Source organism: Carassius auratus, chromosome 7 (genome assembly GCF_003368295.1).
Source record: "Carassius auratus strain Wakin chromosome 7, ASM336829v1, whole genome shotgun sequence".
In the NCBI taxonomy this organism is placed as follows: domain Eukaryota; kingdom Metazoa; phylum Chordata; class Actinopteri; order Cypriniformes; family Cyprinidae; genus Carassius; species Carassius auratus.
The window spans coordinates 19,304,237-19,323,692 of NC_039249.1; the positions used below are offsets into that span (position 1 = coordinate 19,304,237).

Below are 19,456 nucleotides of genomic sequence, written 5' to 3' on the forward strand. Positions count from 1 at the left end.
AATGATTCATGACCATCTGGACATTGTGGATTGATTGACTTACCAGTGGTTTGGTCGATGGAGAAATAAGGTTGGCCCTCCAGAATGCTGTAGACCAGTCTGGCACTGTTTCCATACACTGGATCGTCGGCGTCAGTTGCGGTTACTCTCGTTACTGATGTACCTGTGGAGCAGAAGAGAAAACAATCTTCTTCAATAAACAAAAACGACTTGCAATGAACAAATAAATCAATTATTTCCATTTACCGCACCACTGTGTCCACGTTCTGAACTTGTTTTCTTTGAGAACAAACATTTTTTTCTCTCCCTACCGATGTTTCAATAATACCCCTGGCCATTGTGTAAGAGCTTCTCTGGAATAAACTCATAAATGTGTGTTTTGTTGTTCAGATGTGCACAAGCGCTCGCTCACGCTGTGAGACTTCCACGATGAAAAAACATCACAGCTCCAGGCCTTAACAAGATCAAAACGAAGAAAGTCAGACAAACAAACAATCCATGCTGCTCTCCTAACCTCCTCTTCATTAACCCATGGCTTGGATGAATTGAGAAGAAAGAGGAAAAATAAGATTCACAAAAAAGAGAGAGATGCACAAAGAGAGAGCGAGAGTGGGAGAGAAACTGAGACGCTAATGCTAAACAGCTCACTGACAGTGCAGATGGTGTGGTAATTGTTTGTAAAGCATGTTCCACAGCACTCTGACAGCTTGGTTAGCGTCTGACCAGCAAGCATGCCTGTGCTGCAGCTACAGGTATCTGGAGCTGTCGGAAACAGCAAGAAAAATGTTCACTGCGAGGACCGGGATGTTCACGGCTTGATTTAGGCCGAAGCAAAGGTGCATCCCTAACTCTCCCTGATGCAACACAAAGTGAAGCCCTCATGACTCGACTCCAGAGAGGAATATGAGGTACCACAACTGTCCATGAGAGGAACCAGCAAAAAAAGCAAATGTTTAAAATACTTATACTAGGGAATAAAAGATTGAGGTCAAGGATTATTTGACAACAGATACTGATATCTCAGGGAGCAGTTTAGCCGATATTATGCAGTATAAAATTTTGTATAAACAAATTGACAAGTATGAAATTAATTTATATAGTTGTATATTAAATGGTATATATATATATATATATATATATATATATATATATATATATATATATATATATATATATATATATATATATTACATAGCAACAATTTTGTAATCCTATTATTGTTATTATTATTATCCACAAAAAAAAAAAAAAAAAAAAAACACTAAAAAGGAAGAAAGCAACACAAATTAGCATATAATTTTTTTTTTATTTTTTTTTTTTTTTTACCAGGTTAAACCTGCAGAAATCTTTTAAGTATGTGCACTTGGAGCCATATTTTCCCCAAAAAATGACCTGCATACGCTAATTAATATACAATCCATAGTGAATATGGCATGAAAATACAATAACAGACAACTAGATATAGTGCAGCATAGTTGGACATCAAAGACTTAAATATTGTCAATCATGTCCACATCCAATTTGCATGGACAGAGAACACACATTTTATGCAGGCTACAATGCCCACTTCAGTAGATCAGAACAGCTGGATTTACAAGGTTTGTGAAATTAAATATTGACGCAATAAAGCTTTTCCCACAGTTTACTTTTTTGTTTTGTTTAATCTAAAATGTAATAAAGCTTTTTCCACTGTTTACTTTTTTTATCTAAAGCGTAAACTAACAGACAATAATGGGATCCTATCATTCCAAAAAAATGTGTAAAAAACAACATCTATATACAATGCAAATAATTAAAGGTACACTATGTAACTGTTGGCGCTCTAGCAGTTAATAAACAGAACTACATGCATTTTTCTGATGAAGACTGTAGCCAGACTATTTCTCTCTATTTATGGGCATGACAAGTCTAAAATAATCCTAATATAAACAATTATTATATTCATACTGTACCACAGTGACTCAGGGCAGGAGAAAAACATTGTTTGAAAGAGGGATTCATCATGTATTTGCTTATTATATACAATATATAATTTCTGAGCAAAACAAGTTACATAGTGGACATTTAAATAATTTAATTTGCTACAATATGTCACCAACACCGAAATGATAAATATTTTCATATAATGGATGATAACTGAAATAAACACTCAAACTAAAATGATGACTTTGTAGGGTCCATGTGACAACTTCTGCCAGTGGATAGAGATGTATGTGTCAGAAACTGTGTGTCAGACACATTAAGATCCACATTGGATGAGGTGTCCTCGATGACTGATAACTGTTATTTTATGTCCTTGAGTGCGTACGCATGCGGGCGATACGTGTGAAACATGACCAGTGAAATATGAGCGATTCACCCTGCAGGATATCTGTTACTTGACACACACTACTTCCTTTCACTCAGCAGGGTCTTGACATACTGCACTGTGCTATCAAACGCTTTAATTACATTACCCATGAATATCAGTGTTTGTGTTCTCAAAATGCATGTGTATGCGGATGGCACAATAGTCTCCTTATCTCAATCCCAAACGCTGCTAACGGTATATGATCTCTTTCTCCTTACGGCCCAGGGGGAGGTACTCTATGGTTCCCTTTTGCATAAGACAGCTGATTCATGTTTAGATAAAAAGCAATCCCTTTATCTTTATCTAGGACTGGAAATATTTCTCTTTATTTACTCAGTGTTTCCTCTCAAAGCTGCCTTAGAGGCAGAGAGATTAATAAAGACATTACTGTTGACTTGTGGAGCGCTGGAAACTGATTGATATCGCAGTTGTCTCTTCCTCTTGCTACTACAGTATGTATCGGACAGCCAGGTCTCTGAACCGGTTCAAGGAATGAAAACAAAAACCGGAAACAAACTAAATTTTGACAGGACCACCACCTGACTGTGCTATATAATACATAATATTTTAACATCCAAATACGTCACAAATATGTAAACATTTCGATTTCTGCCGAATGAGAGAGGTATCCGTTTCACCTTAAATTAGATTATTTTTGGATTTACATTATTTATAGGCTAAATGCATAGCCTTAACTTTAGAGGATTTGTTGTGGAGAGGAAATAATAACTGTTTATATTGTCTGTAAACATTTTGCTTTACCAGCATTGTAGCCGACAGTATTTCTGAATGGAATATACTAATAAAGTGCACATTAGCCTAGCCAATGCTAGTTTTTATTTTTTTATTATTCATTATTATTTTATTTTATTTAGTCTACAAGTAGCATGTTTTATGCAATGCTACATTTTAATCTTAAAATAAATAAATAAATAAATAAATAAATAAATATTTATAAGATTATGTTGTATTGGCTGTGACTAAGCGCAGCAGATTAAGTTTTTTTTTTTTTTTTAGTAAAAAAAAAAACAAACAAAAAAAACACTGTAACACAACTAACACACAAACACAACTATATTATTATTATTATTATTATTATAATTATTATTATTATTATTATTATTACTCTAATTATGATCTTTTTATAGGCAAAGAATAAAATGTTTTTACAAAATATCATTATTAGCAGGTATGTCTTCTCGAAACTGTTTCGGAATGGTAATAGTACAGAGGAACACAGGTACAGAGACATCAATATATCAATTCTGCTCAGAGTGAATCAATTAAATTATTTTATTTTCATTTTCAAGCCCTGTGGACAGCTGTTTAAAACCTCAAAGTATGAACATCAAGAGCACCTCCCGAACAGGCACGTACAGTCTTTAATATGTTTTACCACTGTAAAGCGGCGGAGGCGACCCACGTTCTGTTTTGCTGTGAGTAGGAGGCCAGCTGAAAACAATGTAATGGAATTTTGTAATGAATGCTTTTACTTTGCAATGCATATAAACGGGTGAATGCTGCATTAATACGTTTAATGACTTCCTTTTACAGGAAAGAGCAACGGTGTTAACACAGGACAACTATGGGCCAATGTGCTAATTGGCAAAGGTGTCTTTACAGTATCTCCCCACCTCTACCAGCAAAAAAAAAAAAAAAAACACACATACAGCAAGTTTTTCACAGAATGCAGCTATGCAGCATATAAAATAAGTGCTAAAAAAAAGAGAGAGAAGACAACCATTCTAAAAAAACAGTGGAGTCAGTGAGGCATGAAATAGCTCCTTTTCCCCTCTTGTGCAGAAGTGAAATTTGCCTCCCCTCCTCTGATAAAAAAGAATGAGGGATTAGAGGAGGCTTCCACTGGCTGAGCTCCAAATCACTACAGATTAGCCCGTCCTTGCAATGTACTGCACTGAAAAGTCAGAGAGTTGTGTGTACAGGTTGGTGACACCCTTGGGTGGTGGACATGACTGCAACTTGATTTCAAAACGTCAATGGTGCTATGAAAGATAAGACTAAAATGTTTTTTAAAAAGTAGTAGTAGTAGTACGAAACTTCATAAGGGTCCCTGACAAACCTATAAAGTCTGGTGATCGGGATGACCCAGTCAGAGATGATACCTAGCTTGCTTGATGCATTTCTGCAGCACAATAATCTAAATATGATGACATTTCTTCCATCGCATTTGGGAAATCAAGAGTGCTTCATTGCCATTCCAGTCATGGGAGTTGTTCGGAGGTCTCAAACAGAACAGCCATAACAATCATATTTGTGTCTAGAGAAATGTCAACTGCATGCTTGTAACACTGCACCAGGGCACTGGGCCTAATGAAAAAATAAAGGCAAACTGCTTTTTGTACTTACTGCATACATGGATGCAGTGAAAGAAAATCAATACCAAACCTCCTTATGAACTAAGCTTTTGGTGGGTGGTGGATAAACACTGAAGTGCAGTAATGTCAGCTGCATTATGGCAGAGATTTGGGAGGCCAGGATTGTCTTTGTTAGATAGGTGTCAGTGAATCATGAACTCGGAGACGAGCCACCCTCCCCTGTGTGACTGGGATTTCATGTATATTCATGAATCTATTGAGGAATATGGGGAAAGCATCACCCTGAGCAGGCCACTGCATGTCCCGAGGCCAGGCCACTTCCAAGCTGTTTACATCTCAGTGCTTTTGCTCCTATAGCCCTGGGCCATGCTGTGCTTCTCTGTGGTTCTGTCTGCGGTGGCATCATTATCCGCTGGCATATCCACAGTATCTTTAGCACGATCACACTCTGTGCCAGCAGTTACCGAATGGTGTGAATCAATTCGAAGTAGGAAAATTATATTATACTTGTCAGGTCATTTATTTCTATTGAGTGAAGGTCTTTACATGTTGTGGTCTCTACATGATATAGCTCAAAGCATGCATATATCATTATCTGGTCTTTAGCCGTGATAATATATTTAGAATTTTGCATGTTAAGGAGTTTACTGCTACTAAATGAGGATGTGCCAAGCACAGTTGTAGTTGTGTGGCTAATGCTAAGTAATATTCAAATCACTTTGTCAATAATGACAAATCCTGTCATTATTTACTGTTGTTTATTCACAAACTATGTTTGGAACATTTGGAACCAAACAACAACGGATCCCAGTGACTTTGATAGTATGGACAAACACGCACAAACATAGACTCAAGATATCATCTTTTATGTCCCACAGATGAAAGAAATTTCACAGAGACAATTTAGTATGGCATGAGGGAAAGTAAATTATAAATTTTAAACTTAATCTGAACTGTAGTTAAACTAAACAGAAGTCTGACCTATATATATATTATGGCTAACATGTTAATTAATTAGTTATGAAAAATAACACAATTACAATATTTTAATGTATTTCATACAGTTGAATGTTGACAAATATGATGCAGAAAAACAACTCAAACCCAGTTATGCCCTTATATTAAAAATACTTGTGCAATTTTTTTTTTTTTTTTTATATTTTTTTTTCTATATCAGCAACGTTTGTGTCCAAAACCTGACTTAAAATAACCTAACAAATCAACAGGGGCTAAAGCGGTTCCATTAATGACAAAATTAGATTTACACAATCTCACTAATTTGTGTATGCTTATTCTTAAGCAGACCTTAATGTCGATAATTGCGATCAGACCTTTAAATCGATCCACCATGACAAACAGCAAATATAGCTGTGCTGTTTAATGCATTTGAGATGCTGTGTTTTTCTCAGTGCATAACTAACATGTAATAGGTATATAAAAAAAAAAAAAAAAAAAAAAATCAAACTCAAACTCAATCAACTCAAATTAGTTATTTGTTTTTCTTATTGCATTTAAAATGCAGTCAATTTCTTTATTATGTATTTTCATTTTTAATTCAGTGATTTTAACTTTTAATTGAGTTATTTTAATTCTATAAAGAGCGGTTTTAGATTGTAATGTTCTAATGTTCTGCTGTCTGTTCTTCAAAGTATAAAAGGTACAGCTGTAATAAAACCAGGGAGAAAGGCTGCATGGCTAGATATCATTATGTTCATATTTGTTCTGTAGAGGAGCTTAGCTTAGCCTGACAGTTAACCTGCTTAAGACCAGGGGTGTGTTTCCCAAAAGCATCGTTAGCCAACTATGGTCGCAAGTTCCGTCGTTACCAACGTAGTTCAACGATTCGGTGTTTCCCGAAACTATAGTTCAAATGAACATTCGCAAACTGCATCGCAAACTTGTGTCGTTGGAACGACAGCTCTCCACCTGTGGTTAGAGGCATAATTTGTCGTTAGTTTGCTGTGTCGACGTCATTGATTGTGCAGCAAGTGGGCTGGGTTCTATTCAGAGTTATCGACCCTGTGCCCTATTCCTTTAGAAGATTTCACCATCCACTTTGAGTGATTTAAAAGACTTAAAGTTGTGGTATAAGTTTATCACATAAATTGCCTTTGTATTATTATTATTACAAATTCAGTTTGAAACTATATAGCAGCGTGGCCCTCGTAATTTTTCTCCCTTTGAAGTGCCCTCTGGAAGCATTAATACCTGCCGATTAGAACACAGCCATTGTTTCGTTTGTGCGAAGAAAGAGTGAGTCTGTCAAGTGAGTTATCTTTGTTTAATTGTAATTTAAAAACATTCAAAAATACATATGTCTCATTTAACAATATTGGTAAAACAGTGTGTTAGAGGTTTACACTTATATAAAATGTTAACACTCAAATTATAGTATTTTTATAGTAAATTGATTATTAATTTATAAAAAATGTATAAATAAGTGAGTGATTCTGTTGTTTTTACTGAATAAGAATATAGAATACTCTCTACAAATATGTTAGTGTGTGAATACATACATTTATATATATATATATATATATATATATATATATATATATATATATATATATATATATATATATATAGAGAGAGAGAGAGAGAGAGAGAGAGAGAGAGAGAGAGAGAGAGAGAGAGAGAGAGAGAGATTTTTTAAATGTTTTTAAGTGTTCATTTAATACGTATCAGCAAATAAACCAAATATTTAACAAAATTTATGTCAGATTAAACAAATGGTTTAAGCTGCAGTGGTGGCTGGATGCTACACAGGTGACAGGATGTATGGGCGAAGAGGACATGTCTCCAGCAGCCAGCAATTACCAAAGCCATGCACCCTCTTCAACCACCTGCAAACTGCAGAAGTGGCCCAGACAAAAGAGTCATGTATGCTTCCATCACCCACCCATTAGGCCATCACCCTCCACCTTCATAAATTTCCAACAGCATAATAATGCAGTGTAGCTAACAAATTAAATTAAAAACATGGTTTCTTCTTATTGCCCTCTGAAGATATGAAGCATGATGTTGAAGGGCCAGACTGGAGAGGGCCTGATGTTGGAGGCCTGGACTTTGAAGGCAAAGGCCTGGTTGATGAACGTGTATCCATATCTCCAAGGATCCTTCCATTGCAACAGGCCCCAGGATGGCCAAAACTGTCTCTTCCTCTGTAGGGACAGGAGGAACTGAACTAATACCCCATCAGTCTTGTTTGCTTCCCTCTTACGTGCCACAGCCCTCTGTTTTGTCACACTTGCGAAGTCCCTCCACTTATTCCTGACTTTGTCTGGGCTTTGTCCATATCCATACCTAGCATCGTTTATTTTTTGAATGATTTCTGCCCAGATTTTATTTTTGTCCGCATTTGTAATGCTATTTTTCAGCTTAGAAAATAGCTGGACTTTACTATTTTCCACCACCTTGTCGAAAAGAACAGCAATTTCAAGCATTGAATATCGGGGTTTTCGTGTCATTTTCATTAACACATCAGAATGGCAAGAAGACATAAATAGGAAAGATTGAACAAAATAAGCAATCCACAACAGTAGCCTACGTCAGTTTTTCAAAACCCATCTTTTTTCAATTGTGGTTAACTAGCCTATCAATATTACATAAAAAATAATATTTATCTGAAATTATTGACATTGGGATCAGAAAAGAGCACATTTTTAACTCTGTGTGTGTATAATGTATTGCAGAACAAATGACTGATTCGTTATTACTCGAATCTAACGTCATTTCAAAAGCATAATTCGAGTCGAAGAAAAGAGAAAATAAAACCAAATTACTTTAGGTGGCGGTATGTGCTCATGTCTCCAGTCAGCCATTAGATCGAAGAAGAAGAAGAACGACGACTTAAACCAACGTAGTTTGAACTATGGATCTGCGACACAGGTACGATGGTCTCGGGAAACAGTCTTGACTAGGTCGTTCATTTTCATAAAGATGCATCGTACTATGGTGGTTAATCTGCGAGCTACGTCGCTGTACGGGAAACACACCCCAGGTCAGTTTCCCGGCAGTTGCCCAGCAAGTTGCCACAGTTACTGAACTTGATTTAGGATTATGTTAAATTTGCTCTATGGAACCAAATAATTTGACAATGAGTCTCGTATCATTGGTTATGCATCGAGATGCATATTGTACCGGCCTGAGTCATGAGATGCAGATCCCTAATCGGTAGGACACTTGAGACTGCATTTTCATTGTGATACTGTGTGATAATTGTAGCAATATGCAGTGTGAATTTCAAATTGCATTCTGAGCCAAATGTGTACCAAAATGGAGATTTACATGTCTTTTATTTTTCTTAAATGCATTGACACTTACACTTAAGACGTTTCAATTGCATTTTTATTAAATATCCTGCAATAATGTAGTTTAAGGCCCTATCCACACAAATGCAGGTATTTTCAAAAGTGTAGGTTTTTCTATGCGGTTTGACTCTAATGGAAACTTTTTTCAGGATTCTGATTGGCCAACATGGTTTTAAAGTTGAGAATATATCGCCACCTTTTAAACGGAAGAAGAAAATTATTTTATAAAAAAATACCTGTGTATGTGTGGACAAGGCTCAAGTCAATGGTGAATTGGAAAATGCATTCCGAGCTGATTACCCCCCAACCTGTCAATCATTATATTAAGGCAGAGCTTGGCAACAGGGCATTTAAAATGGCATCTAAATGATAATTTTGCTAAAGTTTTTGCTTGGACATGTCAAACATAGCAGATCAATTTGGTTCATAAAATTTATTTATTTATTTATTTATTTATTTATTTTATTTTATATATATATATATATATATATATATATATATATATATATATATATATATATATATATATAACTAGTTTAGAAAGTGGGAAATGTATATTATTCAACTGAATTTTCATTTTTCACTAAATGTTGCATATACCTTAGGCTATGTATGGGAATACACAGAAAAATTATTATTTTATAAGTTATTTATTTATTTTTTTTACATATTGAATTTCAAAGAGAGAGAAGTATTACACAAGTACTTTTTGTTCCAAATATTATGAGTTTAAATGTGATTTTATTCAACGGTTCAGTAATAAAAGTTGATATTGTGTTGTATATTAAACACAATATGATGTGTTTTTGCTCAAGTTTTGCATAGAACATATAACCTTTAAAGCCACAGCAGAACAGAATGACTTGCAATGATCAAAGATGGCAGAAGATCCACACACAGCGGCTTCTCTCTCTCTAACTGCTAACCCACACAAGCCAGCTATCCCCCCCATCATACTAGCTATCGTACGCTCTTTGGACAATAAACTGGATTACATCCGACTACTATGCTCAACCCAGAGGACTGTAAGAGATCATTGGGTTTTGTGTTCACTGAAAACACTGCTCACCCCATGCAGAGTTTATAATTATTAAGTGTCGGCCATTTTATGTACTGAGGGAATACACAGCAGTACTGCTCGTTGGTATATACATCCCTCCCAGCTCCAAAAACAGCAACAGGAACGAGGCACTAAATCAAATTTACCAGCACATTGGTGAGTCGCCAAACCAGTTCACAAACAAATACAAGTGTGGCAGGAAAGGGTCGTCAGATGCTCTTCAAGACTGCTTGGACACCACTGAATATGTTTAAGCAGGCTGCCAATTTTCAATAACACCACAGACATCCAAGAGTACTCCGAGACTGTCACTGCCTACAACACCAAGTGTACTGATGATGTAACAGTCACAAAGACCAACATTGTCTGGGCCAACCAGAAGCCATGGATGACAGGTGAGGTCTACAGACTCCTGAAGGCTCGGAACGCTGCCTTCAAGGCTGGAGATGAGGTCGGCCTGAGGACAGCTATAGGGCCAACCTATCCCACGGCATCATTGAGGCTAAGAGAACGTACTCCAGGAGGATAGTCCATCAATTCAGTGACAGCAGAGACAGTAAAATCATGTGACAGGAGATGTAGACCATTATGGATTACAAGACCCTAACACGGACCTGTGACAGCACCATCTCCCTGCTGAATGAGCTGAACACTTTCTTCACTTACTTTAAGGAACAAAACAAAACACTGCACAGAAGACTATACTTCCTCCTGGTGACCAGATGATGACACTGTCCCCGGACAGCATGAGGAGATCCCTTAGCAGGATCAACGCACACAAAACTCCAAGTCCTGACAACATTTCTAGGTGTGTACTGAAAGACTACTGTGCAGTGGAACTCACTGATGTCTTCACAGACATTTTCAACATCTCACTAAGTCAGACTGTTGTCCCCATATGCTGCAAAGCTACTACCATCATTCCAGTCCCAAAGAATCTGTCTCCATCCTGCTTCAATCACTACCATCCAGTTGCACTTACTGTACTCCTATTCTCACAAAGTGCTTTAAACGGCTAGTCATGCACCATATCAAGTCTGCCCTCCCCCTTCCCAGGACCCCTTCCAGTTTGCATATCGGTCGAACCGCTCGACTGATGATTCCACTGCCACTGCTGTCCACTCAGCACTCACACATATAGAGAAAAAAAGATTAATATGTCAGAATGCTGTTCATAAACTACAGTTCAGCATTCAACACAATCATCCCTCAAAAGCTCATTAACAGACTGGTCCAGCTTCGCTGTGCAGCTGGCTGTTGGACTTTCTGACTGGAAGACCTCAGGCAGTATGGTTCAGCAGCAACACATCCAGCACCATCACACTGAACACTGGGGCCCCCCAAGGATGTGTGCTGAGTCCCTTCCTATTCACTCTGCTGACACATGGCTGCACACCGTCACACAACTCCAAGCTCTTAATTAAGTTTGCAGATGACACAAACTACAGAAGCGAGGTGAGCCTCCTGGCCAAGTGGTACAGTGACAACAGTCTCTCTCTGAATGTGGAGAAGATGAAGGAGATTGTTGTTGACTTCTTGAGAGTGCACATTCAACATGTTCCTCTGACCATCAACGGTACAACTGTGGAGAGAGTGAGCAGCACCAAGTTCCTGGGTGTGCACATCCAAGATGACATCTCTTGGACTGACAACACCACAGCACTGGCCAAGAAAGCACAGTAGCATCTCCTCCACAAACCGAGAAGAGCCAGAGGTCCAGCCCCCATCATGTGCACCTTCTAAAGTGGCAACATCGAGAGCATCCTGACGAGCTGCATCACTGTGTGGTATGGCACCTGCAGCGCATCACTTTAATGCAGTATCTCTCTTCAATCCCTTCAGGACATTTATGGAACCCATCTCATCCATAAATCCCTCTGCATCACAGGTGATCCCACTCTCCCATCACACAGCTTCTCCAGTCTGCTGCCATCAGGGAGGAGACTGCGGAGTCTCCAGGCCATGACCAGCAGACTGAAGGACAGCTTCATTCATCAGACATGTTAGGAACCCCCTCCCCTCTTTTTGCCCCCCCCCCCCCCCAACTCCCACATCCCCAAGTCTATCTTGCTATGGTTAAATAATTCAATAAAATGAGATATAAATTATGTTTTTGCACAAAGGCTAAACTCGGCTCTAGTACACCAATTTAAGTGTACACCAGAAATGATAAGTTTCATAAAAACAATTTAAGTTTCAATTGTTTTTAAATAAATGATAACCAACCATCTTATGCAACACAGCAAGACCCATCAGTCCAGTCCTATTCCCTTGTTTACTGACAAAAATTACCTGACCTATATGTAAAGCAGATAATAATTTAGGAAGAGGTTTGTGGATGGATGAAGGCACTATAATAGACAGGTACAGACACAAACTATGATTCAGAAAGCACAGGCAAAATTAAATAAAATAGATGTACTGTATAGCCTACCCTGTCGTTTACAAAATAAATACTTGTATTTTGACCCTGGCATCTTGTAAACATGATTTTGTTTCCAGACGGAAACAAACAAACAAACACCTGTTTGTTCTTACTCCAGAAAATTCAGCCAATCAGATTAGAGCTCGCCAGTTTTGTGTGCATCAGACAGTCAGTGAATGACTGCTTGAGGTCCATAGGCGTACTGTCTGAGACTGATACTATCAGTGCAGAAACTGAATGTGATGAAGCTGGCAAGAGCCCATGCCAGTCTTCAGAGGTTTCTTGTCTTTGACTTGAGCACTATGTTGGCATTGGAATGCAGCCCAACGCCAACATAGGGACCCCTGGCCAATATCTATCTGATCAATAAACACAGAGTCCTCACAGACCCTTAAACATTCAAATAGCATATGTTCCATGGCGCACTTTTCCCATATCCACAGAAATTCTTCATAGCTTCCGTCATTTCAAAGCAATGTCAGGGAACGAGATCTGGGATAATGAGTGGTTCTACGGCTTAAATGGGCTTGTTTTGGGTGTGCAGCTGAGCTAGGCAGGAGCCGTGGCTGGAAAAATGGGTATCCCATCATGATACCACTCAACTTCCTGCTGAAAGCTATTTAACTGTGTCATCTGCCGAATCCATGGTATCTGGAATAGCAGCACAATTGGAACTTTCAGAACAAAAATAGCTTCAGAATTTGGCACCAAAATACTAAAATTACATACTAAAAGATATAGTACTGTAAGATGTAACTTTAAGTTTAAAACAGAGATGTATCGGTCGACCAGATTCGCCGATTTACCACATGACTAGCCCGAACTGGTCAGTCTGTTAATTCTGAGCCGGTCTGTTTTGACATCACACTTACACACTTCTAATAATGTATTTATCTCATGTCAGATGAGGCTTGCGAAGCATGAGTGAGTGTGTGAGAGAGACTCAACAGCACACACAGAGAGTTATAGATGCATACTGCAATAGTAAAAAAAAAAATATAATAATAATTTATAGGTACGCAACGTTGCATGACCAAAATGTTTCAACACGACTGCAATGTAATTTTAAGTCAAATAAACAAGAAGTTACAATTAAGTGCCTTACATTTTAGACACAATATTGACAGTTTTTGCTCAGTTTTGCTAATGGAAATAGTTCTAATCAAAGCCACAGCAGAACTGTTTTGTGTCTCAGAGTGTTTTGTTACTGAATTAATTCACATTTTTGAACAAATCAAGTGAGTCAATGATTCAACATGAAATCTGTTTTGTTATATATAGTAACTCTTTTTCAGTTAAGTGTTATTTATTTCTCTTTTCTAGTCACAGAGCACTTTATTTTGAAAGTAAAGTGGAAGAACATCTTTAACTCTGTCCACATTGGGGAACTGTGATGTTTAAGATTATCTTTGATATATATATATATATATATATATATAAAATCAGCACTTTCTAATGCAAAAAAAAAAAAAAAAAAAAAATATATATATATATATATATATATATATATATTTTTTTTTTTTTTCGCATTAGAAAGTGCTGATTTTTCTCAATCAATACATTTGCAGTTTGTGCATCTCTAGTTTAAAATATAAATAACTAATAATCCTTCTTGCTCTTAAAAATAAGTCTCTCTCTCTAGACATATTCACTAAGTTTTATTCTCATACAAGAATAGTAAACAGGGATGTAGTGAACAGCTCAAACATGTTACTAATACTGCTAAGATGCTGCACTGACCAACATCCAAAAATCTATAATTATAAATATGCATTTATGCAATATCATTGTTATTTGCACTTGCAACACAATAACAATGTGACTGTTATTACTGGTTTCTTTTAATTTTTCATTTTAATGGACCCCCTGCCAGTGCGACCATCTGTAGAACACGGGGCATCAGTGTTAGTTTGGAGCCCTGTTAATTATTATTCAATTATTTAGATTTTAATACACCATTTAAAAGGACACAGTTCTGGGAAAAGTTTATAAAGAACCAAAGAGTCAGTTTGACCCAAAACTGGAATGTGAGCATTGCTATAACAGTCCCGTACTAGCAGCTGGAGCGATGGGAGTCAAGTTGACCCTCTTGATTGAAATGCATTGGTCAGACATGTATTACCAGCCTTGAAGGCTCTCATCAAAGAGCCATCATTCTCCACCAATTGCGGCCTAAACCAACAGCCAGGGATAATAGGCTAGGCTCGGAACTGTGAATCACGGTACAGCAGTCAAGTCAAAATGTCCACTAGAGTCCGCTGAAACATGTTGGATTGAGGCCAATTTACACTCATATCAGCAATGCTTGTCTCGTTGTCCATACAGGTGGACGTTTACTACAAATGCTAAAAGCTATCAGCAGGAGAAGGATATCAAGGTGTGTGCTCCCCTGCCTGTCATATGGAAGGGTGTAATTTTCAGGCCGCCACTCATTCCTGCATGATTTACAGCTGGAGGTATAATTGAAAAGGGTGTTTCCTCTGTGTTGTTTATCAAGGGACATGAATGTTGCTGACAGGCTTAGTGAGGGAGACTATAAATAATAAAAAATATTCTCATCTACCGCTCAATCCACCTGATTTGTCCTCATAACGGCTGTTCATTCACATTCACACTCAAAAAACTTGATTTTTTGAAGGTGAAAGTACTGGCTAAATCAGATTTAACCAAATACTGTATTCTGTTCATCTTATGACAACTAAAGGAATGACCAGTTGTTTAAATGACCAGTAAGAGAGGCCAGAGAGGCTGTCAATGTTTTGAAATCTGCTCCCACATGGAAAAGAGGCCTCGGGCTGATGTAGTATAAGTGACCATCGCTTTGGTGCCACAATTAATGGCCTTTGATGAGACAGCAAGACAACCAACACTTAACGCAACATGCTACCAGCCTGGGGTGAGTTGATGTGGCAGCGGGGCGGCAAGGGTTGTAAAGTATGTGTTTGTGAAAGGCATTTGAGGCAGAGAAGAGAAAAAAAGCACTTGCGTAACATGGATGGTTGAGTGCAGTCCTTGACAAGCTGTTTACAAGAACCACAGGAACAAAACAATTAAGAGTGTCCTTTGCTTGCTGCTGATGGCTTTGACATATGCTTCCATTTTGAAGTGGCATGTCATTGATTCATTTTAATTAGTTCTTAGGAAATGTGTGCAGGATTTTTGGAGGATGCTGTCAAGTAAATTCAAGACAAATTGCTACACTTCACATATTTAATTGTCCCCTAGATAGTCAGAACTAAATGAAACAAGACAGAGTAAGTTACACTGGTTACACTCAGAGCAACAATAAGTCAAGAGGGCATCATGAGGTTGAATCTTTTTTCCATGTTTCAAGCACCGTTTGCAATAAACAAGTCAAATAAAAATTACGTTTATCTAGCTGGGATGGAAATATGTAACAACAAGTGAGACATGATGCCTGTCAGAATTGACGCTTGACGCACTGGGTGTATTCCAGCTCCATATTTGGCTGTGTCTAGAGTGAGATAAGTATTGGAGCACTCAGGAGAATAAATGACACATCGAAGTGATTGTGATCATCACAAAGCACGCCAGCCAAGTCTGCTCCCCCTCACCAGAAAAAGTGAAAAGAGGAAAGGATAGGCGATAAACGGAGGCACTGAGCAGATGGGAGTGTGTATGTGTCTCTGTGTGTATGGTGTGAAGGTGAGGCAATGAGCTAACGCTGTGCCTGACTTCCTGTAAGGATGATGGGACCATCAAAGTTGACATATAACTATCACCGTGTGCACAGAACAGTCAGACAGCGATGAAAAGCTTCACGGTCAAAGGAGTGGGGAGGACATGGGAGTGTATGGAGGCATTGATCTCCCTGCCACGGTAACGGCACCACCTCTGACATGACAATTGCACACGATATGGACGCAACGATGGCTTGACTGGTAGTAGGAGCCAAAAGGGAATCACACAAACCAAACCTTTAGCCTCAGACAAAATGGCCTGGGTGAGAAGGGTTAACACATTTGCTGAGAGCTTCTGAAAGGTAAGACCAAACCCAACGAACGTGACTGGTGAGTAAATGTTTCAGTCAGCCAAAGGAAGCGCTCCTGGTGCCTTCTGACAAGCAATCCATCAAAAGGAACACACATACTCTCATATACACCAGTATACACACCTGCACACGCATATACCTAGAGGGATTTGTTAAAATAAATGATGGATAAAAAAGAAAGGAAAAGCAGAAAGAAAATAAATGAGGTTTCTTAAGTATCTGATCAAGTGTGGCATTTAAAAAAGGTTTCTCTTCACCATAGGTGTTTCCAATTAGCCAGAAGGCCTGATGTGACACCGCAGCTTTTGCAAGAGCCCAAGTGCTGCCAAAGATTGAGATAAAAAAAACTGAATTCTTCAACAAAACTAAGTCATGCAAACCAAAACTAGTTTGTAAATGTTTGAGTGTAGCTATTTGGGACAGTAGGGGGGAGATGATAGTGCTTCTCATACGTGGAGGAGATGTTCACTGGAGCACAGGCCTGCTTTAATGGGCCAGTCCCCTGTGAGAACCACAAAGACTCCATGCAGCAGAGATTTACCGTTTGATCTCTCCATCTTATCTGTTTCTTTTTCAAATGACCTTGCGGTACAGACTTTTATGCTCAGCCTTTTATTCTGAGCCATGATTGGATGCTCCTCTAAGCTTAGATGTGCGCAGTGTGATGGATGCGTTTCCCTCACATTTATGTCCCCCCACCAACCCAGACAGCCACCAATGAATCTTCTTTGGTGCGACCCCTGCGAGAAGACCTTTCATGAAGACCTTTCCTCAAACGTCTTTTTTCTTTTTCTTTTTCGCACATCATCCCGGTTAGCCCAAGCAACACAAAGGCGTTTGGGCTCCTGGTGTCCTTCGCTTGAAAAGGCTTATGTGTAACGGCACAATGCGAGGGCTTGATCACATTCTTTTCTGCGGTTGTGCATTTACTCTGCTCATTAGAATATAGAGTAATAAAAGGACTATAAAGAGCAAATAAAAACACATTGCCCACAGGATGTAATCAGCGCTTTTAATTTGGGAGGGCACTGCTGAATGCCTATGGGAAGTGCATACTGCTGAAATGCTGCTGCCTAATAATTGCATAAAGAGAGAGAGGCAGACAGACAGAAGATACAGTGGATTCACTGTCGCATTTGGAGGATGATGGAAATTAAGAGTAAAACACAGAGAAAAGTGGAAATAGAAGCACACTGAAATGAGGTCCTAGGGTGAGGAGCGAAAGAGAAAGCCTTGACGCAACATTAAATATCCACACTGTGTCTCTTGCATAATTAATAGATGAAGGAGATTTTGAACAGAGGGCCGTCTGTGAGAAAGCGGCCAGGCGTCATATCAGATATAAATAAGCAGTGCCAAAGGCAAGAGTGTAGATTAGAACACTCAAGCATTCACCGAAATCTCAGCTGTCCTCTACAGAATGCTGCCCGTGTAAGACAGTCTCCAGCAATTGTGCTGAAAACCAATCTATGGAGGTACAGCAGTGCACAGACAAGTTATGAATATTTTGAATTGTTTAAATATACAAACACATAAGCAATAATTTATATCAAATTAAATACTTAATATTTATATTATAATATTATAATTTCACACAAAATCTAATAAATACATGATTTATTATAAGACATTTAAAGATCACAAATCAGATAAGCAATTTTGTGACCATGCAGACTTCACATTTCCCTTTTCCGTGTTTTTTATTTAATTTTTCTTTTCATGTTATTTATGCAAATAACATTGATATAACAAATCAGAAAAGTTAATAAATTAATAAAGATACATATTTTTTATGGAAAATATATAAAACATTTCAACTGCTTAGTAATCAGTTCAGCTTAATAAATTGTGTAGAAACTATTTTGTCTCAGAAATTGAAAGTAATACAATTACAGTTAATCACAATTACTTACAGTAAATCACAATTAATTACAAAGAAACATCAAAGTACAGTGAATTTGAATTGAACAGTACATTTTAAAGTAGAAAGAGTAACATAATCCATGCAAGTTCATAAAAAAATACTTTACTGTGTGTGCAGAGGTCAGAAAAAAATAGATATTTATATGCGATGTGAAACAAATAAACAAATAAACCTGATTCAGTTGAGTTAATTCAGTCAAACTGAATATATATTTACAGTGTGTAAGCATGTCATATGTTTGTCTTCAGAGAAACAGTAACATACACATTAAACAAATAATTTTAGAGATGAATTAGTACACATTTCTGCAGACCACTACTTTCCCAATGCAATTGTAAAACAGTAGGGTCTCACACATTTGGATCCCACACACATTTCAGGAAGACTTTTCAAGAACATCTTTGCACTAAAAGTAAAATATTTTATTGTATAGCCTAAGTGATTCAACAACTGAATATAAGCTACTGCAAATATGTTAAACTTTAACAGTTTTTGAAGGTTCTTGGCTGCATTTCATGGCTTTTGTTCAGAGCTAATTTCCAATCTGCCGTATATCAGCTCAATTAGGCCTTCTGAAATTGCAACGACTGCGCCATCTCATATTGAGGAATTGAATAATAGCTTGTATCTAGCATTCAGCTCACGTTTAGGATCAGGGAGATAGGTCTGAGTGATGTGAGGTTAGCTTCACCTCCATGCTTTCCCTTATCATGAGAGACAGATAATGTCAGTGTCCACCTCAGCGCTGATTACCCTGTCATATGGCATCAGTGTCACTCTCTAAGCCAACACAATACCCCCCTGGGCCCATTAGTGCTGGCCTGGGCTATTTATGGGCTCTCCTCATCACCCAACTGCAAAAACACTCTCTCCTCTCTTTCATCACTTGTTGTCTATTTCCATCCCTATTCCATTCTGCTTGTCTCCTCTATGAAAGGGATAACTTATGAAAAGCATATACTGTATGAAAAAAATAAATAATAATAATAATCTTGTCAAGCCCAAAATAATCATCCGGTTTGCTTTTATGCTAAATACA

The 19,456-nt window shown here is 37.9% G+C and overlaps 1 protein-coding gene across 1 annotated transcript in view; it reads right to left on the reverse strand.

Annotated features, from left to right (window-relative positions):
* LOC113106186 (cadherin-8-like) overlaps positions 1-19,456 on the reverse strand; it is an 82,807-nt gene that overhangs the window by 24,109 nt on the left and 39,242 nt on the right. Inside the window, exon 4 of the mRNA XM_026267862.1 lies at positions 44-163. Coding sequence (XP_026123647.1) covers positions 44-163 — 120 coding nt within the window. The remainder of the gene's footprint in view (positions 1-43; positions 164-19,456) is intronic.